The 22550-nt window shown below is 40.7% G+C and overlaps 1 protein-coding gene across 2 annotated transcripts in view; it reads left to right on the top strand.

Moving 5' to 3' along the window:
- LOC147463166 (3beta-hydroxysteroid-dehydrogenase/decarboxylase-like) overlaps positions 1 to 20949 on the top strand; it is a 60179-nt gene extending 39230 nt beyond the window's left edge. For both annotated transcript variants that reach the window (XM_086487626.1, XM_086487635.1), the window contains 8 exons: positions 18778 to 18909; positions 19005 to 19084; positions 19173 to 19374; positions 19453 to 19570; positions 19648 to 19822; positions 19904 to 20060; positions 20454 to 20520; positions 20613 to 20949. In XM_086487626.1, coding sequence (XP_086343752.1) covers positions 18778 to 18909; positions 19005 to 19084; positions 19173 to 19374; positions 19453 to 19570; positions 19648 to 19822; positions 19904 to 20060; positions 20454 to 20520; positions 20613 to 20818 — 1137 coding nt within the window. In that variant the 3' untranslated portion in view covers positions 20819 to 20949. The remainder of the gene's footprint in view (positions 1 to 18777; positions 18910 to 19004; positions 19085 to 19172; positions 19375 to 19452; positions 19571 to 19647; positions 19823 to 19903; positions 20061 to 20453; positions 20521 to 20612) is intronic.
- Positions 20950 to 22550: the final 1601 nt, after the last annotated feature.

Raw genomic sequence — 22550 nt, 5'->3', positions numbered from 1 at the left:
AAAGTAAATACCAATCAGATCTATAAACATCAGAAGGTATTTACCCTATCTGCTCATACTTTGTTCCATGAAACCCATGGAAAATTAACTCTAAAAGACAGTGACGCTGACAATCATGTCGTACATCTGTTCCAAGAACTTGAAGCGTTTCGACAAAGGCTCTTAGTAAAGGACATCAGTTTGTACATATAGGTTATATAGCTAGTGGTATAGTTCCATTGTTTACACAAGGATTAAATGTATCTTGTATCGGTGCTCTCTTAGATACTGCACATAGAAACCTACAAGATCAAACCATTAGCATAATTCAGGGTAGTCTATCTAATGGTCCCATTTACATCGAGTGTTATCCTAACTTTCCTGTTAGCCTAACAGATCGTTATTTTAGCGAAATAGTATCTCTGTTAATTAAAACCAATGGGCTAGATTTGAAATACCAATCTAATCATTTACAAATAGCCTATCGAATGATAGTTAGAACTGTCAATACATGTCTCCCGTCAGTCTATAATTTTGGATATCTGTGCAATGATCAATCAAATGAGAAAGGCCAGAATATTGTATTGAAGGTTGATCCAACTTCCCAAGGATCAGTACCAGAGATCGTGCAGTGGCAGGAAGTTGAATTCCCCTCTAAATGGAAATTAGAAATCTCCAAAACTCTACTGAACGAAGCCCAGTAACCCATGAAGATGTCAATTGAAAGATTGGGGCTCACAGATCAGTATAAGCTGCTTGAGTCTAAATCTCGCAAAGACTTAGGACTGCTTCTGCAAAGACCTCATTATAAAGAGCTTGTAAGTGAATCTGTTTCATCGAGCAGACCATCGACCAATAGTCGACGACATGCAAAAGAAATGATGATCTGTCTGCATCCTGAAACATATAAAGATACTGAAGGCCTTTACAAGTGCAAACTTTGCAATTGACTTGTCGCTTCCCATTTCTTCAGAATAGAGTTCCTGTGCTAACCAAAGAACAGATAGCTGAAAAAGAGCTTAAATTCAATGAACCATATATTTTGCCTCTTGCTAATTCTCGTCTGCAACCAATTGAGTCTGCCTCCAATTGGCATACCAATATATTAAAAGAAATTGCAGAACTGCAATATGATATTCTTATCAGGATGGAAGCACTGGCGACAACAAAACAATCTGCTACTCCATCGACCAGTAAGGCTAGTAAACCTGCAGTAACTCAATTATTACCCCTGAGCTACACTACCATTGGAAGTAGCTCTATCATGCCTCGCATGTTTTCGGCATTACAATCCTCTCCTTCGACCCGTAATGCAAGCCTTCCTTAGTATTCGGAATCGCCATTTGCTGATGGTGATCTCGTTGACGCCTTCGATCCTTTTTTAAGGTGAGGGAGTCAGACAGAAATTATTTCAGACCCACATGATAGGTATGAGCGTGATGAAATGTCACAAACGGGAGCGCATAACAATGTAACATATACTTGGATAAATAGAATTTATCACTTAATACTGAAGCCAAAGGATATAGAGAGAAATAGATAGAGAGAGATAGAGAATGAGAAGATCGACACAGTACTGGGGACCAGAAGATGGGCTGGTCACCCCCCGTAATAGTATCTTTATTACTGAGGAGAAGTCTATACAAGCACTTGAACCGAACGTATTACCACGTTCGTTCTAGAATAAGACTTGATGGTTCCCGGAAGCCTCGGCTTCCGATTCCTAGGGCAAAACCCTATTGCAAGGAACTTCCGTTCCTTATTCCAAATCCTTGAGAACCAAGGTTCTCGCCTCTGGATCACACCTTCCAGACTCAGGGCATGGCATCCCTGCAACTCTTTTCCGACTCTGTTTCCAGAGTCCTGTTCCTGCAGAATAACTCCGCTTTCTTGGACAAGAAGTCCTTCCCTTGGGAATTTCAACTTCTGGATCACATCTCGAGAGTCTACCTCTCTTCAATCCGTGGATCTGCTTCCTAAACTTGGGTACGAAACCCTTGGGTTGATCTGGCTCTAGTTCCTCAGAGCGCTTTTATCCTGCAGAGGCTCATGCCTTCCTCTGCTCCTACTCCCTCACGAAGAGGAAGTATACCTGCAATCAAATACTTAAAGATCATAACATAAAAATCGTACCTTCAAAGTCGCGACGCTCGTAACGCAACTCGGTTCTCGAAAAAGCAATTCCCCGGAAGAGATCTCTGCATAGAAAACCCTCTCTTCCAATCCTACACACAAAAGAGGTGTGTTCTCGGGTTCCTTCTCGTAAATCAGCCCCGTCTATGACATTTATGGGCTGAAAACAGAGAAAAACAGCAGCTTGTCGCGATGGAAACACGCTCCGTAGGCACTTCTTCGCGAGGGAACTCGCGCATTGGGTCTTGGTGACATCTGGTACACTTGGGGCAGCCATGGACATCACCGGCAAACGTCTTCTTTGCGGGTGAACTCTGCAGCAGCATCTCCTTCTTGCAAAAACTGATCCTCTCCTTTGAGTGAGGGCATGTGATGGTTTTATAGCTCCTAGCCACAGGCACGAATAGCTGCTCGCGTAGAGATCGTGGCCGTTTTTTTTTTTTTTTTTTTTTTTTTTTTCGTTGTTCTGCCAGAAAAAGAGAGAGAGAAAACGCTGGGTGATCTGTTGCCTTATTTATTAGATGGCTGTCCACTTATTAAGTGGGCGGCCGGCTTATTTTAAAAATAGTCTGTACCTGTCCAAAAACTCAATAAAACCTTATAAGTTAAAAACAATGCTTTCACAGCACTTCCCAGGCGTCCCTGGATGCAATCACATGCATAGTTGCAATGCAGACATAGACTTCCTCGCGGGAAAGCATCTGCTTTCCCGAAAAGCAATCCCGCTTTCTCAGAAAGCATCTGTTTTTCCTCAAAGTTTCCTTTGAACCCATCTTCATTCAAGTGCTTGCTTTTTCCTTGTGCACAATTCTAACACAGTTCGGAATTTCCTCCCGACTATGGATATTCTCTTTCCGATGCACCCGTCACCCACCTTGTGACGCATCAGGAATACCCATCACCTAGTCCTTTCCTACCGAACTTACAGTACAATCTCCTTCACGATGCTCTATGTCACCCATCCTATGACGCATCAGAGATGTCCGTTCTGGGATGGTCGGATACTCCTTTCCGATGCTCCCTGTCACCCATCCGATGTGACGCATCAGAAGTACCCGTGCCTGGTGGCCTTACAGATATTCCCGTTCTCAGTGCTCCCATCATTACTTTGAATGGCGCACTAGGAATACTCTGTACTCGGATGTCTCCAGTGAGAAAAGCCCTCTCACTTAAAATTCCAATAATTCATTTAGAATTATTTTTCCTCGTGTTCCAAGTGAGAAAACCCTCTCACTTATAAAGCCAATAATTCATTTAGAATTATTTTTATGTCAGATAAAGCCAATTTAGCAACATCCCTCTCACTTATAAACAGTTGTCCTCAATTGTAGAGGTCCAACTGAACCGTCGAGGAGAAATCGGAAAAATTCCAAATCTTGCTCAATGGTGAGTTGAGCTGGTAGAAAAGAAAAAAAAAAAAACGTAAAAAAAATTTTGAAAAAAAAAAAAAAAAACAGCCGCGATCTCTACGCGAGCAGCTAATGGCTAGGAGCTATAAAACCATCACATGCCCTCACTCAGAGGAGAGGATCAGTTTTTGCAAGAAGGAGATGCTGCTGCAGAGTTCACCCGCAAAGAAGACGTTTGCCGATGATGTCCATGGCTGCCCCAAGTGTACCAGATGTCGCCAAGACCCAATGCGCGAGTTCCCTCGCGAAGAAGTGCCTACGGAGCGTGTTTCCATCGCGACAAGCTACTGTTTTTCTCTGTTTTCAGCCCATAAATGTCGTAGACGGGGCTGATTTACGAGAAGGAACCCGAGAACACACCTCTTTTGTGTGTAGGATTGGAAGAGAGGATTTTCTATGCAGAGATCTCTTCCGGGGAATTGCTTTTTCGAGAACCGAGTTGCGTTACGAGCGTCGCGACTTTGAAGGTACGATTTTTATGTTATGATCTTTAAGTATTTGATTGCAGGTATACTTCCTCTTCGTGAGGGAGTAGGAGCAGAGGAAGGCATGAGCCTCTACAGGATAAAAGCGCTCTGAGGAACTAGAGCGAGATTAACCCAAGGGTTTTGTACCCAAGTTTAGGAAGCAGATCCATGGATTGAAGAGAGGTAGACTCTCGAGATGTGATCCAGAAGTTGAAATTCCCAAGGGAAGGACTTCGTGTCGAAGAAAGCGGAGTTATTCTGCAAGAACAGGACTCTGGAAACAGAGTCGGAAAAGAGTTGCAGGGATGCCATGCCCTGAGTCTGGAAGGTGTGATCCAGAGGCGAGAACTTGGTTCTCAAGGATTTGGAATAAGGAACGGAAGTTCCTTGGAATAGGGTTTTGCCCTAGGAATCGGAAGCCGAGGCTTCCGGGACTCGGCTTCCGGGAACCATCAAGTCTTATTCTAGAACGAACGTGGTAATACGTTCGGTTCAAGTGCTTGTATAGACTTCTCCTCAGTAATAAAGATACTATTACGGGGGGGACCAGCCCATCTTCTGGTCCCCAGTACTGTGTCGATCTTCTCTCTCTCTATTTATTTCTCTCTATATTCTTTGGCTTCAGTATTAAGTGATAAATTCTATTTATCCGAGTATATTTTATATTGCTATGCGCTGCCGTTTGTGACATGAAATGCTATGCCAATTGCATAACCCTGAAGATCATCTTTGGGAAGGATTTATGGATGCTCACTGTATGACCTATGAGGAACCACTAGTAGACAAGCTAGACTTCAATCTAGATAATGCTTTTCCAAAAGCTGATTCTACTTCAGAATCAGAACTAGAAGTAATTGAAGAAGCAGAAGTCAGAAGACTAAACCGTGTTAAAATGGAAACAGATGAAGCCAAAGTAGAAGAACCTGCTACCTCTACTTTAGCATCTTCATCACTCAAAGGAGTCTCCAAGATTGGAGATATGACCATAATCGACATAGATGGACTTAATCAAGAGTAGGTATGGAAAGTATTCGAGTTCATCTATAATATTGCACACTATGGAGTGCAATACAAGGACTTGACCCAACGCCAAGCCATCACAATGCTGACAGCAGGTTTCCAAGGAATTTTGCGATATTGGTGGGGTGACTTAAACGAAGAAAGCGAAGTGTTCATTCTGCAAGGAGGAATTCTTGAAAATTTTGATAATGTCATTACTCTGTTTTTTGTTGCAATAGTAATGCAATTCTTAGGATCACAGCAAAAGATAAAGGACAGGTACAGGGAAGCTTTTTTCCGTGGTAAGCTATGTGATCTTACAAAAATCAAAGCCTATCAACAACATATGACTCACCTGATGTATGAGTTCCCTGGAGGTTACTTCAAAGCAGAGTATAAGCAATATTATGTAAACTCTTTTCCTCCCTCATTCTCAAATTTGGTCAAAGAACGTATTTAAGCATCTGGTTTACACCTTGACGACCAAATCACAATAGCACAGATAAATTCTTTTATTGACGAAGTCACAGATCTTGAATGTGCTCGACTCAGAATGAAGAAAGAATTTAGACAGGTCAAGGGATTTAATTCAAGTTTTTGCAACGAAGGTCAAAGACTTTGGATGTGTTGCGGCTCAAAAGAAATGCTCCTGCAAAATAAAGAACCGCAGAAACAGATTTGGAAAGAAATACAAAGTAGCTCGCAGGACCAGAAAGATGTCTAAACAAGAAAGAAAGACAGTCCGAAGCTACATCTGCCAGAAAGAAGGGCATATTGCTCCAGAATGCCCTAAGCGGAAAAAAAGGTTTGGAAATGCTTTACTCAAAGGAAAATGAGTATGAAGTTGTCTACTGTAACAGGTTTCAGAAACATGATATTCCTATCAATGAATACATAGACTATGATTCAGATGACGAGGAAACCTGTGACTCTACGACCTCTGAATCAGTCACTGAAGTAGCTTCAACCTTCTCTGATGAAAACTCTTCTGTAATGTTTAACATGGTCAGGAAACCATATGTATTTCCAAAGAAAGCAAAGATACAAACAGAATCTTCCTCTTCTTCTCGAACTCTTAGTACAGATACAAAAGATTCAGAACCCTCATGGATGGAAAAAAGAAGACCTTCTATATTAAGTCTGTCCAAGAAAGAACAGAAAGATTATAAGCCACTTCCACTGTTTAGTAACATGATAGAACATGCTGAAGCATTGCCAAAACAGAGGAATGGAGAAGAATGGTCCATCCTGGACTTAGACAGAGTTTAGGGACACTTTCAACTCCTGCTAGTCGTCAACCCGAGTCCACTACATTGCTGACTCCTATTACTTCTCAGAAACCGAGTAAGTCAGCAACAGAAAAGCAGGATAATATTGTGCTGAGGAACACCAAGCAAAAGCAATCCAAGCCATGTTCTCAGCATTAGATCAGGTTAATAATCGTATTGAGCAACTGCACAAACAAGTGCTTAATACTCAGTCACAATTAGCTGCTATCGAAGCTAAAGTGGATCAATGTCATGGAGAACTTGAATATCTGATTGACAAAGCAGCTAATAATTCTCGTGGACAAATCAATCAGATTGTCCATTGTAGAATAGCCCTGGCTAACCTCAAAGCACATGTTACATTGTACTTATACTTGCATCCCAATACTGACTTGTCTATTGGGGTTGATATAATTTCCAAGCTCACTCCATGGGCTATTCAACCAACAGGTGCCATTTCCTTTACTTTGCACTCTCTTCTCTATACTATTTCAACCAAATAACGCGCAACTTTTCTTGTGGGGGGAGTTATGCCGAAATTACCAAATCCAGCCAAAGACCTCTAGTACCTTAGCTGGTTTGAGCAAGAGAAAAAGAAATTGTGTTTAGAGTTGCAAGAATGTGAAGGACAGTTAACCAAGCGTACCAGCGATTTGAAAGCAACTCATCTTGGCATGTCTTTAGAAGATTCATATTTATGGAAAACAGAAATAGATCAAATCGTGCAGGATGGATTGATCTCACCACTAAACAATCCCTATGCTTGCCAAGTCTTTTATGTCAACAATCATTCAGAGCAGAAAAGAGGTAAAAGGACGCTTGTAATCAATCAATTACAAACCTATCAATGATTGGCTGGAACACAAAAGATTCCCTTTACCTTTGAAAGATGATTTGTTGCGCAAAATCAAGGATTGCTTAGTATTTCTAAGTTTGATCTAAAAAGTGGTTTCTGACAGTTCAAAATTCGACCAGAGGATAGGGCAAAGACAAGCTTTGTAGTTCCCCAAGGTATGTTCCAGTGGAATGCCTTGCCAATGGGACTCATGACAGCCCCTTCTCTATGTCAGGAAAGGATCGAACGCATTTTTGCAGATCGCAGGCAATTCGTGTTACTTTACATTGATAACATCTTGATATATTCCAAAGATGTTAGAAGTCATGTCCAGCATTTGACAGATTTCATTGCAAAATTAAAGAATACAGGATTGATACTTAGCCTAAAGAAAATAGAAATCTGCCAAGCAGAAGTATCCTTTTTAGGAGTCGAAATTTTTGCAGGCAAAATAAAGATACAGGAGTATGTATTGCAGAAAATTAATCAATATCCTGATCAGTTGTCCAATTGAAAAGAATTGCAATCTTTGGTAGGTTGCTTACAATGGATTGCTCCGCAATATCTTCAACTCGCTAAAGATTTATTAAGTTTTAAAGAGTTGGACAGATGCAAGAATTTCTTCTGGCATGATCGGCTAACCCTTGCAGTGCAAAACATCAAGCAAGTTTGTTTAAATCTGCTTCCACTGAAGATCCCTAGAGATAAACCCCTGGTTGTTTATTCATATGCTTCCGAAGAAGCTTGGGGAGGGATCCTTTGTGCAATTGAAAATGAATATCCTATTATTTACCGATGGGCATCGGGAAGATTTAGTGATACGGAAATCCGATATTACATTATTCGGGAGGAACTACTTGCTGGTGTCAATACTGTATTAGCTTTTCGACTGTTTCTAGTCGGACATGCTTTCATCCTGAGAAGTGGTTTAAAGTACTTACATGAATTTCTTAAAGAGAAAAATGCAGGAAAAGTAGGCAATGCCAGGATCTATCGCTGGGATTATAAGTTGAGTCATTTTGACATCACTTACGAATATGTCCTAGGAATAAAAAATAACATTGTCAACCTTTTGTCAAGAGTAAAAGGAGATGAAAAAAGTATGACAAAAAAAGTTTGACATCAGTAATGACACCACATAGAGGAATAAAAGTGTGACATAAGCTCTGAGAACGGCAAACGCATAAAGTATTTTTACTTTTTCGCGCACTCACTCCTTTATGTCTCTATCACATCTAAAAACGCACTTATTAGATGCTTTTGTATCCTTCACGCAAGTGCTCAATCGCCTATATAAGCGAGGCCTTGCATACTCACAGGGGGTGCCTTTACGACTCAGCCTTTTGTAATTTCTTGAGTATCAACATACTGCTAGTTTTGTGACTCCCATACTGTCTCTGCGCTAATTGATCATCGTGTTTAAGCTTCTGTTTAAGCTTTTGTATGCTGTCTGCTTCGTTTGGTGCTTCTGTCTAGTACACACACATATATATATGTGTGTGTGTGTGTATATATGTATATGTATATATATGTGTGTGTGTGTGTGTATATATGTATATGTAGGGAGCTTTAGAGGGGGTAGATTTAAACAAACTTGCTTGATTTTTTGCACTGCAAGGGTTAGCCGATCATGCCCGAAGAAATTCTTGCATCCATCCAACTCTTTAAAACTTAATAAATCTTTAGCGAGTTGAGGATATTGCGGAGCAATCCATTGTAAGCAACCTACCAAAGATTGCAATTCTTTTCGATTGGACAACTGATCTGGATATTGATTAATTATCTGCAATACATGCTGCTGCATCTTTATTTTGCCTGCAAAAATTTCGACTCCTAAAAAAGGATACTTCTGCTTGACAGATTTTCATTTTCTTCAGGCTAAGTACCAATCCTGTATTCTTTAATTTTGCAATAAAATCTATCAAATGTTGGACATGACTTTTAACATCTTTGAAATATATCAAGATGTCATCAATGTAAAGTAACACGAATTGCCTGCGATCTGCAAAAATGCGCTCGATACTTTCCTGACATAGAGAAGGGGCTTCCTTGAGTCCCTTTAGCAAGACATTTCATTGGAACATACCTTGGGGAACTACAAAGCTTGTCTTTGTCCTATCCTCTGGTTGAATATTGAAGTGCCAGAAACCACTTTTTAGATCAAACTTAGAAAATACTAGGCAATCCTTGATTCTGCGCAACAAATCATCTTTCAGAGATAAAGGGAATCTTTTGTATTCCAGCCAATCTCTGATAGGTTGTAATTGATTACAATCCTCTTTTTACCTCTTTTCTGCTCTGAATGATTGTTGGCATAAAAGGCTTGGCAGACATAGGGATTGTTTGATGGTGAGATCAATCCATCCTGCACGATTTGATCTATTTCTGTTTTGCATAAATGTGAATCTTCTAAAGACATGCCAGGATGAGTGGCTTTCAAACCTTTAGGTTGTGGTTTCTCCTGGTAGTGAAATCGAGTATTCTTCTCGATCCCAGAAAGCCAGTGGATTGTCGCTGGTATGCTTGGTTAATTGTTCTTCACATTCCTGTAGCTCTAAACACCATTTCTTTTTCTCTTGCTCAAACCAGCTAAGGTACTGGAGGGCTTTGGCTTGATTTGGTAATTTCGGCATAACTCCCCCCACAAGGAAAGTTTCGCGCTGTTTTATTGAAATAGTATAGGGAAGAGAGTGCAGAGTAAAGGAAATGGCACATGTTGGTTGAATAGCCCATGGAGTGAGCTTGGAAATTATATCAGTCCCAATAGACAAGTCAGTATTGGGATACGGGTGTAAGTACAATGTAACCTGTGCTTTGAGGTTAGCCAGGGCTATTCTACAATGGACAATCTGATTGATTTGTCCCCGAGAATTATTAGCATAGGACACTGGGATGCCATGTTGTAACTTTTGTAGGAGATGTGGAGGCACTAGTTCCTGATTTAGGTAAGACAATGCTGAACCTGTATGCCAAAGAGTATCTACCCGAAAGGAGGGATAGTTGGGCAATTTAATCCATATCTTTGAAAAATAAGAGACATCTTCTTTCTCATTGAAAGGGATTACCTGGCAGGTATTTGCTGCTCGCACTGGCTTCCGTTCTGATACTGGTTCTGTAGCAATATTATTCATAGCTGCTTTGTCAATCAGATATTGAAGTTCTCCATGACATTGATCCAGTTTAGCTTCGATAGCAGCTAATTGTGATTGAGTATTAAGCACTTGTTTGTGCAGTTGCTCAATACGATTATTAACCTGATCTAATGCTGAGAACATGGCTTGGATTGCTTTTGCTTGGTGTTCCTCAACACAATATTTATCCTACTTTTCTGTTGCTGACTCACTCGGTTTCTGAGAAGTAATTGGAGTCTAATGTAGTGGACTCAGGTCGACGACTAGTAGGAGTTGGAAGTGTCCCTGAACTCTGTCTAAGTACATGATGGACCATTCTTCTCCATTCCTCTATTTTGGCCAATGCTTCAGCATGTTCTATCATGTTCCTAAACAGTGGAAGTGGCTTATAATCTTTCTGTCCTTTCTTGGATAGATTTGATGTAGAAGGTCTTCTTTTTTCCATCCATGAGGGTTCTGAATCTTCTGTATCTGTACTAGGAGTTCGGGAAGAAGAGGAAGATTCTGTTTGTATCTTTGCTTTCTTTGGAAATGCATATGGTTTCCTGACCATGTTAAACATTACAGAAGAGTTGTCATCAGAGAAGGCTGAAGCTACTTCAGTGACTGATTCAGAGGTCGTAGAGTCAGAGGTTTCTTCGTCATCTGAATCATAGTCTATATATTCATTGATAGGAATATCATGTTTCTGAAACCTGTTACAGTAGACAACTTCATACTCATATTTTTCTTTGAGTAAAGCATTTCCAAATCTTTTTTTACGCTTAGGGCATTCTGGAGCAATATGCCCTTCTTTCTGGCAGATGTAGCACCGGATTGTCTATCTTTCTTGTTTAGAAAGCTTTCTGGTCCTGCGAGCTACTTTGTATTTCTTTCCAAATCTGTTTCTGCGGTTCTTTATTTTGCAGGAGCATTTCTTATCTGTGCTATTGTGATTTGGTCGTCAAGCTATAAACCAGATGCTTTAATACGTTCTTTGACCAAATTTGAGAATGAGGGAGGAAAAGAGTTTACATAATATTGCTTATACTCTGCTTTGAAGTAACCTCCAGGGAACTCATACATCAGGTGAGTCATATGTTGTTGATAGGCTTTAATCTTTGTAAGATCACACAGCTTACCACGAAAAAAGCTTCCGTGTACCTGTCCTTTATCTTTTACTGTGATCCTAAGAATTGCATTACTATTGCAACAAAAAACAGAATAATGACATTATCAAAATTTTCAGGAATTCCTCCTTGCAGAATGAATACTTTGCTTTCTTCATTTAAGTCATCCCACCAATATCGCAAAATTCCTTGGAAACCTGCTGTCAGCATTGTGATGGCTTGGCGTTGGGTCAAGTCGTTGTATTGCACTCCATAGTGTGCAGAATTATAGATGAACTCGAATACTTTCCATACCTGCTCTTGATTAAGTCCATCTATGTCGATTATGGTCATCTCCAATCTAGGAGACTCTTTTGAGTGATGAAGATGCTGAAGTAGAGGTAGCAGGTTCTTCTACGTTGGCTTTATCTGTTTCTATTTTAACAGGGTTTAGTCTTCTTACTTTTGCTTCTTCTTCAATTACTTCTGGTTCTGATTCTGATTCTGAAGTAGAATCAGGTTTTGGAAAAGCATTATCTAGATTGAAGTCTAGCTCATCTACTAGTTGTTCCTCATAGGTCATATAGTGAGCATCCATAAATCCTTGCCAAAGATGATCTTGAGGGTTATGCAATTGGTATAGCATTTCATCACGCTCATACCTATCATGTGGGTCTGAAATAATTTGTGCTTGACTCCCCCACCTTAGAAAAGGATCGAAGGCATCAGCGATATCATCGTCAGCAAATGGCGATTCCGAAGACTGAGGAAGGCTTGCATTACAGGTCGAAGGAGAGGATTGTAATGCCGAAAACATGCGAGGCATGATAGAGCTACTTCCAGTGGTAGTGTAGCTCAGGGGTAATAACTGAGTCACTGAAGGTTTACCAGCCTTACTGGTTGATGGAGTAGTAGACTGTTTTGCTATCACCAGTGCTTCCATCCTGCCAAGAATATCATATTGTAGTTCTGCAATTTCTTTTAATGCATTGGTATGCCAATTGGAGGCAGACGAGAATTAGCAAGAGGCAAAATATATGGTTCATTGAATTTAAGCTCTTTTTCAACTATCTGTTCTTTGGTTAGCGCAGTTACTCCATTCTGAAGAAATGAGAAGCGACAAGTCGATTGCAGAGTTTGCACCTGTAAAGGTCTTCGGTATCTTTATATGTTTTAGGATGCATACAAATCATCATTTCTTTTGCATATCGTCGACTACTGGTCGATGGTCTGCTGGATGAAATAGATTCACTTACAGGTTCTTTATACTGAGATCTTTGCAGAAGCAGTCTTAAGTCTTTGCGAGATTTAGACTTTCCAAGCAGCTTATACTGACCCGTGAGCCCCGATCTTTCAATTGACGTCTTCATGGGTTGCTGGGTTTCGTTCAATAGACTTTTGGAAATATTTAATTTCCATTCAGAGGGGAATTCAACTTCTTGCCACTGCACGATCTTTGGTAGAGATCCTTGGGAAGTTGGATCAAGCTCCATTACAATATTCTGGCCTTTCTCATTTGATTGATCATTACATAGATATCTAGAATTATAGACTGACGGGAGACATGTATTGACAGTTCTAACTATCATTCGATAGGTTAACAGGAAAGTTAGGATAACACTCGCTGTAAATGGGACCATTAGATAGACTACCCTGAATTATGCTAATGGTTTGATCTTGTAGGTTTCTATGTCGGATATCTAAGAGAGCACCAATACAAGATACGTTTAATCCTTGTCTAAAGTTTAAACAATGGAACTACACCAATAGCTATATAACTTATATGTACAAACTGATGTCCTTTACTAAGAGCCTGTGCTCGAAACTCTTCAAGTTCTTGGAACAGATGTATGACATGATTGTTAGCGTCACTGTCTTTTACAGTTAATTTTCCATGGGTTTCATGGAACAAAGTAAGAGAAGATAAGGTAAATGCCTTCTGATGTTTATAGATCTGGTTGGTATTTACTTTCGGTAGACTTCACCTTCCAGAAGGGCTTTCGTTTTCTAAAGGCAACAAGCAATCTCAACAATGGTAATGATCGTATCTTCCTTCAAGAAGTTCCTTTATAACAACATGGATATATATATATATATATATATATATATATTGTAAGGTGCAGCGGAATGAATATTGGGGCTTTGCTCAAGATGTGTGCCCCGAATTGTACTCAAGGTTCCTTTTTTCTTATGGAAGGGAGAGCCTTCTGTTCTTAATGAGAGAATGCTATGATCACAAACAAAGTGAATGGACACTGTGCATGCAAGTGTATGAGACTGCGAGATAGAGAGAGAAGAGAATACGACACCAGAGACGTTGTAAAACCCTCCTCCAAAGGCCCCACTCTCGTCGGCGAGAGTGGTCTACTTATGATTGCACAAACTGGTACAAACGGTATGTATGAGACTGATGCAAGTCTAGGCTATGTCGGTGATGACGACGGGGTTGACGAGGCTGACACTAGGGCTGAAATCTGCAATCTTTTATCTGCTATCTAAAAACGCTATGGGCTGAAATCTGCGGCTAGTCCAAAAACGCTGATTTTGGGAGCTGTTTCTGTGGGTATTTGTCGCTGAAATTTTGCAGGTTTAGGGCTGAAAACTGAGGTTCTTAAGGGCTGAAAACTGAGGTTCTTAAGGGCTGAATCTACAGGTCTTTCTACTGCTGAAAATCGCCAGGGCTGAAAGCTTGTAAAGGCTGGAATCTGCAAATGTTGGGATATCCAAAAACGCTAGGGGTGTAGCTCTGCAAAAGAGGCTAGCTGCTGAAGCTGTTGTTGGCGAAATCTTCTTGCTTGGAAAACGCTAGGTTGAGGTTGTGGATGGCGATGATGCTGGATGTGAAAACGCTAGGGAAGATGGTTCTTCTTGCTTGGAGGAAATCCACCAAGGGGTCTTGTTGAGAAGTTGCATGCTGAGCTTTGCTCCTGTTGCTTCTTCTGCCATTTAGTGCTAGTCTAGGTTTGCTTATATACAAACTTACTCAATTTGCCCTACCTACTTTCCAACAAAAGTCACTTAAAAATAATAAGTGAAAAATGTCAAAAATAGGTAAAATAGGCTAAATGCACAGGAAAATTCCCCTGAAGGATTCTGATGGATTCTGATGGGAATGCTTATGATCATGCTGTGTGCAACCAGAGGATATGCATCTATACTAAGTGACTAGGCATGCACGGTCTACGAATAGACTCACAAAAGTGTCAGATCACTTCTAAATCTAGACTGAGTGGACTGACTGAACCCTTGTCGTGCTGTAGCTTGTCCAATGTAAGGTGCAGCGGAATAAATGTTTGAACTTTGCTCAAGATGAGTGCTCCGAACTTTGCTCAAGGATCCTTTTTGTTCTTATGGAAGGTAGAGCCTTCCTTTCTTAATGAGAGTGCAATGATCACAAACAAAATGAATGGACACTGTGTGTGCAAGAGTATGAGATTGAGAGATAGAGAGAGAAGAAAATACGACACGAGAGACGTTTGTAAAACCCTCCTCCGAAGGCCCCACTCTCGTCGGCGAGGATGGTCTACTATTGATTGCACAAACTGGTACAAAGTGGATGACGAGACCTACCTAAGGGCTGAAATTCGACGCTTATGAACTAAAACGCTGCTGGCTGAAATCTGCTACTGTTGAAAACGCTAGGAAAAACGTTGGAATCTGCTGATCTTTGTCGCTGAAAATCTGCTACTATGGGGGCTGAAAACTGCAGGTCTTTAGGGCTGAAAACTGATGGCTTAGGGCTGAAAACTGCAGGTCTTCATCTGCTGAAAATCGCCATGCACAAAGCTGCAAATCTGGAAACGCTAGGGCTCTCCAAAACGCCAGGGCTGAGAACTTCTTGGCGAGGCTTGCTTGGATAAAAAACGCTAGGTTTGGAAACTCCTGGCGATGAGGACCTTGTTGCTGGAAAGCTAGGGACTGCAAATCTACTGGCGATGATGCTTGATGGAAAACGCTAGGGGAGAGAGGGTCTTTGCTTGGAGGAAAGTCCACCAAGGATCTTGCTGAGAAGTTGCCTGTTGAGCTTGGGCTCCTGCTGCCTCTTCTCAGCAAGACCCTTGGTGGACTTTCCAATGTTAAGTGCAGCGGAATGAATGTTTGCGCTTTGCTCAAGATGAGTGCTCCGAACTGTACTCAAGGTTCCTTTTGTTCTTATGGAAGGTAGAGTCTTCCGTTCTTAATGAGAGAGTGCAATGATTTCAAACAAAGTGAATGGACAGTGCCAAAGCTCTGATACCAATGTAAGGTGCAGCGGAATGAATGTTTGCGCTTCGCTCAAGATGAGTGCTCTGAACTGTGCTCAAGGTTCCTTTTTTCTTATGGAAGGGAGAGCCTTCCGTTCTTAATGAGAGAATGCTATGATCACAAACAAAGTGAATGGACACTGTGCGTGCAAGTGTATGAGATTGAGAGATAGAGAGAGAAGAATACGACACCAGAGACGTTGTAAAACCCTCCTCTGAAGGCCCCACTCTCGTCGACGTGAGTGGTCTACTTATGATTGCACAAATTGGTACAAACGGTATGCATGAGACTGATGCAAGTCTAGGCTATGTCGGTGATGACGAGGCCGACACTAGGGTTGAAATCTGCAATCTTTTATCTGCTGTCCAAAAACGCTATGGGCTGAAATCTGCGGCTAGTCCAAAAAACGCTGATTTTGGGGGCTGTTTTTGTGTGTCTTTGTTGCTGAAATTCTGCAGGTTTAGGGCTGAAAACTGAGGTTCTTAAGGGCTGAATCTACAGGTCTTTCTACTGCTGAAAATCGCCAGGGCTGAAAGCTTGTAAAGGCTGGAATCTGCAAATGTTGGGATATCCAAAAACGCTAGGGGTGTAGCTCTGCAAAAGAGGCTAGCTGCTGAAGCTGTTGTTGGTGAAATCTTCTTGCTTGGAAAACGCTAGGTTGAGGTTGTGGATGGCGATGATGCTGGATGTGAAAACGCTAGGGAAGATGGTTCTTCTTGCTTGGAGGAAATCCACCAAGGGGTCTTGTTGAGAAGTTGCCTGCTGAGCTTGGCTCTTGTTGCCTCTTCTTCCATTTAGTGCTAGTCTAGGTTTGCTTATATACAAACTTACTCAATTTGCCCTACCTACTTTCCAACAAAAGTCACTTAAAAATAATAAGTGAAAAATGTCAAAAATAGGTAAAATAGGCTAAATGCACAGGAAAATTCCCCTGAAGGATTTTGATGGATTCTGATGGGAATGCTTATGATCATGCTGTGTGCAACCAGAGGATATGCATCTATACTAAGTGACTGGGCACGCACGGTCTACGAATAGACTCACAAAAGTGCCAGATCACTTCTAAATCTAGACTGAGTGGATTGATTGAACCCTTGTCGTGTTGTAGCTTGTCCATGGACACATAGGGTTGGACGTGTCACGTGACACACACACACACACACACACACACACACACACACACATACATATATATATATAAATGTTCAGTATAGTTGTAGTGTCTTATTGCAGCAGTCCATCGACGCAGCACAATCGGCTCATTTTTTGAGAGGTTCTCCCTCACTTGCTCTCGGAGCACCCTGTGGAGTTGGCATGGAGGCGTATATGGACCCTGCTTTAGCTTTGGAGCCTTAAACCAAAGTCGCATGATGAAATTCCAATAAGCGTAATTGTCGCTGTTTAGTTTGTCGTTGGCACTCTTGCAAGGGGGGCCCATGTTGCAAGTGCAAGATTTGGAAAAGTTAGTCTCCCTTCTCGCACTTCAAAAGGTCGGAAAATTCCCAAGCCACTCCAAAAGACAAAGCTCTCTGCTGCCTTCGAAAAATTTTAAGCACCAAAGCTATCTCAAAAAAAGAGCCCTTCACTTCACCTAGCCAATTCACCTCAGCTTCGCAAAATACCCAACTTGGTTAATCCCTCATAACTGTCACAGCTTTCGCTGGTGATGGGCGTGCCACAATGCCAAGCCTCCACCACTAGCTGCATTTCAAAACGCAAAGGAAAAGGGTGAGGTTTATGCAATGTGCACCGCTGAGAGTAGCGTTTTAAAACGCTGCTGTAGAAAGCACTATGGGGTCGCCGATGAGCAAAACAGCTAGCGCTTTAAAATGCTATAGGGTGAGCTATGGCTGCTGGTGAAGAGAGACTGTGATAGTGTTTCAAAACGCTGCAGAGAGATAGTACGTAGAGAGATCGCTGATGCCTGCGTTTTAAAACACCGCCGACGACAGCTTCTCCTCCTTCACCGTGTGCTCTTCAATGCCAAGGCTCAGATACCATGTCAGAGTGCGGAAGCGATGAACCAAAGAGAGAGAGACTTCTGAACCAACCAACCTTGGCAATGAATTTTTGAAATACAATGGGGGCCTAGGGTGCTTATATACTAGCCTTGGGGACCATAAGTACACCCCTAAGAAAATTACCCTACCCAAGACTTGACAAATAAGTAAAATAAAATAAAATATTGGGATCACATTGGGCCATTCACTTGAGATGCTATAACTTTAACACGTGTGTGTCTTCATTGCCTTCTGTGCAAGTCTTTTGGCAAATTGGCTTGTTGTATATTTTGTAAGTTTTTACTTACAAAAGTGCGTCCACGTTATTTTTACTCATGTGTGGGTGAAGCAGTGAAGAGGGACTTACATTCAACATCCAAGTGATGATTGAGCCCCTATGCCATTTTTGTTGGATGATTCCTTAACCATCCTATGTAAAAGTTCAGTTCACACTTAGTGGCCTTTGGACACTCGTTTAGGATGTTGGGGATGTAAAGCTTATGATGGCTTATTGGTAGGCAGCTGTGTACTCGTTTTCTCAGTTGGAAACGCAAAAAGTGTGCTTTGAATGATCGTGTTAGTGATTCCGTGTCATTGCTTTTGGACACGAGAGATGATTCAGTTGACTTTCTCAGAGTCATCATGAGCTTCTAGAGTGACTCTGTATGTATTACTTGGGGCCTGCTTCTTCTTGACTAAGTAGTTATGGATTCTCAGAGGTTGATGTGTGGGAAGGGCTATGCTTGGAGGTTACTCCCTTAGTGTCTTTGCTAGAGATATTCAGCATTTTGGAGAATGTTATTTGACTATGATTTGTTGCACCAATTGCAGTTGAAGATAAGAGTCCTGCAGCCCACCACATGAATTTGTTAAGATTTTGTGTATCATCTGTACAACATTTGAATTACCTCATGACACTCGAGGAGGGCCCATTTTATACAGACCTGGATGACTGCTTTGCCTTGGTGGTGTTTGTTTACTGTTTGTATGCTATTTGTTTTTATTAAAAATATAACAGTGTACTGTAAGCTGCGACCATTCAATCCCAAAAAGAGAGAACGTTTTTACAGAAAGACAAATTATGTTTTGCCGATTGCTAGCCTGGTTTATTTTAATGGACTCTGGAGCATTCATATTTTGGCTTAAAGCTCAGTTCTGCAAATATTTTTTGCTTGAAACACATTTTTAGTTTGTTGACGGTGGACTTTGTTGATTTAATTCAGTTTATTCTGGGTGATGGAAAAAACGTGTATTATTTCACATATGTGGAGAATGTGGCCCATGCACATGTTTGTGCAGAGAAAGCGCTCGACCTGAACAATAGTTATACGGGTGATGTTGCTGCTGCTGGTAAAGTAAGTGACGATTGCTCTAAGTCGTATCAGAACCTCTTAGCATTTGGGATCTAAAGCTTTTAGTCCATGATTTCTTTCTTGGTTTCAATTCACAGGCTTATTTTGTCACCAATAAAGAGCCAATCCCATTCTGGACATTCGTTTCGGAAATTTTAGAAGGGCTTGGATATGAAAGGTAAAAGCCTGTTTCATGTCCTTTCAATTGAATGGTTGAATGGAGATGACAATATTCATGGCGGGGACAAATTCTTGACTTCTTACAGACCCAAAATCCATTTGCCTATCAAGCTCTTGATGCCCATTGCGTGTTTGGTAGCTTGGGCCTATGAACACTTGCCCTTCTTGTTTGGAGGAAAGCCACCTCAATTTACTCCCTCAAGGTTACGGTTAGTTTCTTCTTGGCGTACGTTCAACTGTGATAGGGCTGCTAAACTCCTCTGTTATCATCCAGTTGTTCCCTTAGAGGTAGGTCTTCATAGGATTTTAAGAAGAGCTAGTCATAATATCTGGTTTTGATGTTGATGTTGAATTGCGTTTGTTCAGGAAGGAATGAGACGGACTGTAGAGTCCTATACTCATCTTCGTGCTGAATCAAAAGGTGCTAAGTCTAGAGAGTTCAAAGTAGTTTCGAAGTCACACAGATTTCTTGGTGAAGGTGTAGGTAATCCGACAGCCTGAGTCGATTTTGAAGTTTTGAAAGGCGAGGTGTTCATGTTTATATGCTCTCTAATGATGCAGTTTCAGAGCTACTGCTGTGGAGAAATGTAAGGAACACTTTGATATTTGGGCTCGCAGTATTGGCCTTATTATACTACTTCCTTATTTCGAGTGTAACAGTAATATCTGCTGTCTCAAAGCTCCTTTTAGTGCTTATAGCAGCCACATTTCTCCAGCACTTCCTACCTACATCAGTGTAAGCAGGCAACTTGTGTTGGTGTTTGTAATTTTCGCTTGTAAATTTACCATAAAAAATGGGCTTGAATATGCTTGATAGGTTTGGTTCTCAAAGGAAGGTTTTAGCTTCATTTTCCTTTGAAGTGCCTGAAGACAAAATGGACTTGGCTTCTAAGTGGGTACGCTGCGCTTGGAACGACTCTTGGAACACTTTGGAAGATGCTGTTCACAAGCGCAATTTTACTTCGTTGGGCAAGGTAAAGGCATTGCCTACACACTTTGGAAGTTGCTTTCATACCACAATCATTTCAATCTCACACTTGAACCGTTAAAGCAGAATGTAGTTAGAGAGTATATGAAAGATAAGGATTGTAAGCTTAGTGAAAGTCTTTTAAGAATCTGCTCATAGTCCAGTGTTGTTTTGCCTTCATGAATGTGATAGTGAGTCATCAAAGAAATTGTTGTGTGAAAAAAGGTAAATGGAGATAGAGGGACAGAGAATGTATGCGCACTGAGGATTTGAGAGAGAGAGAGAGAGAGAGAGAGAGAGAGAGAGAGAGAGAGAGAGAGTCTCGTGACTACTCTTGTGACTTTTGTAGTCATGGAAAGTTTATACATAGCATAATAAGCCGGCGACATTTTTAACACAGGTATTGCTGTTCGGTTTTATGATGAAGGTCCTAGGTAGATATTCTTTTGCAACAGTGATTTTAACAGGTAACGCTTTCGTATCTTCTATTTGTACTCTTGCTTAAGACACATTGTATTCAAGAAATTCGCAGGTTTGAGTGTTTGATTGAAATCAACAGGTTGGGCTCTTTTGTTCCTTGTCTTTCATCTTTATGACCGATATGAGTCGGAGATAGATAGTTTTGTTGGGTCCATGAAGGAATTTGTATCTAAGAGGCACACAATACTAATGGAGAGAGTTTCATACCTCCAGCAAGAAAGGAACTCAAAGAACAAGGCCTGTAAGCTAAACTCCAGAGGTTTTTCTTTAAAAGGGTGCTCCTAATTTTATTCTTTTACAATATTCATTGAGTGGGCCATAATTCGAGCAACATTTTTGTTGGTTCAGATAACATCAATGTAGCACTTATTGTTGTGTGGGTAGAAGCAATTAATAAAAGGATTTTTGTTGGGCAATGGAGTTTAACTCGTTTTTAACATACAGCTCTGGAAAAGTTGAATCACAATTGTGAATGCCGAGTATTATGTGAACCTCAAAACTCATAGGTGCATAGTAAAGGTCAAATGATTTGACTGAATAGAACCATTGAGTGTGACATTTTTAAAACGCTGATTTGTATAATCGCTACATGATATTCCTAGGAGATAAACTGGTTTATGCCTCTTATGGACACACAAATCATCTCTTGTAAGTAGTTATGGTTTTTAACCATAACACTAAAGGGTTTGATATCATTGAATCCCTCTAAGCACATGACTAATGCAGGCCCCTGAAAAAGCTATAGCAAGAACGAAGGTATTTTAAGTACTTGTCATTATGGTTGAGATGTGTGTGTGTGTGCGTGTGCGTGTGTGGTGCTTCTCCAAGAATTATCATCCATTTAAAGAATCACTCGAGACCTCGAGGTGCATTACACCTTTAGTTCATTGTAAGTCCTCTTTGCAGTACATGGCATTGTCATTTAGAAATTTACCCATATTTCTGAATAAAAGCTAGCATGGAGTTGTATAAACCAATTTTCACTATCGCACATTAATGGGCTAACAAAATCCTCCCTTGAAATTGTGCCAAGTTGTGAATGCTCAAAATTATTTCAACTATATAAGGTTGACAAGGATCTTGGAGCTCATTGATTGGATGATTATTTATTATGCCAATTTTCCATCCCTTTTAGACCAAGTTGATCAAGCTAACATGTATGCACAGTTGACTTTGGTGAATAGGTGCTTGACCATGGTGATGAAAGTATTGTGGAGAGTCAATGTCTATTTTGAATTGGTTCATCAGCTTCAATGTGAAACATTCCTAATGAAAGGGTTATAATATTTATTATGATAGAAAGTACCTCATTGAATGGATTCCTCTCCTTAAGCATGTGCAATTTGGAATGATTATTGATTGCTTTTATGAGAAAGAGAAATATGGTAGTAAACGCCCCTTTCAATCGATTCACCTTGGCACATTATAACATCCGTGCAAAAGAGAATAGTGGAAAATTTAGCTTCATACGTCTCAAGACCATGCTCTAAACAAAGTAACAGGTCCTAATGAGAGGGTTGGTGAGAACATGTGTTTATACTACACAGTTACAATTCTCATTCACTTATCTAAAACCTCAATGAGTCACTTAATGGCTTCAAAACAAGCAAAGCACATTGATTATAAAGATTTCCTTTGCTAACTAAGGTCGAGAAAATTAAGGGCAACAAAAAACTTGCTTTGTAGCAATGAACTCAAATTCTCTTTCTCTATTAGAGGGATGATCAAACGGGTGTCCACCTAGTCGGACACGTAGTCATACACAACATTTGTATTCTTTTTTTCAAGTTAATGTAGTGATACTTTGTGTAAATCTTGATTCTAGAGTAGTAATCGATCCCTTGAGTTGTAATGATATCATGATAATTGTAAAGGTCTGTGTGAGCCGGTCATTGTCCATTTAGAATGCCATAGGTATAAAGGTCAATAACTTTAATGTGAAAGAGGGCTTATTTTTAGAGAAGAAAGGAGCTCTCAAAACGTACACTCAAGTTACGAAGCTACTTTAACTTGTAAT

The sequence above is a fragment of the Adiantum capillus-veneris genome, chromosome 2, assembly GCF_014529385.1.
Source record: "Adiantum capillus-veneris isolate H3 chromosome 2, ASM1452938v2, whole genome shotgun sequence".
Classification (NCBI taxonomy): domain Eukaryota; kingdom Viridiplantae; phylum Streptophyta; class Polypodiopsida; order Polypodiales; family Pteridaceae; genus Adiantum; species Adiantum capillus-veneris.
Note: the sequence above shows the minus strand (reverse complement) of the source record. Positions and strands in the feature narration are given on the sequence as shown.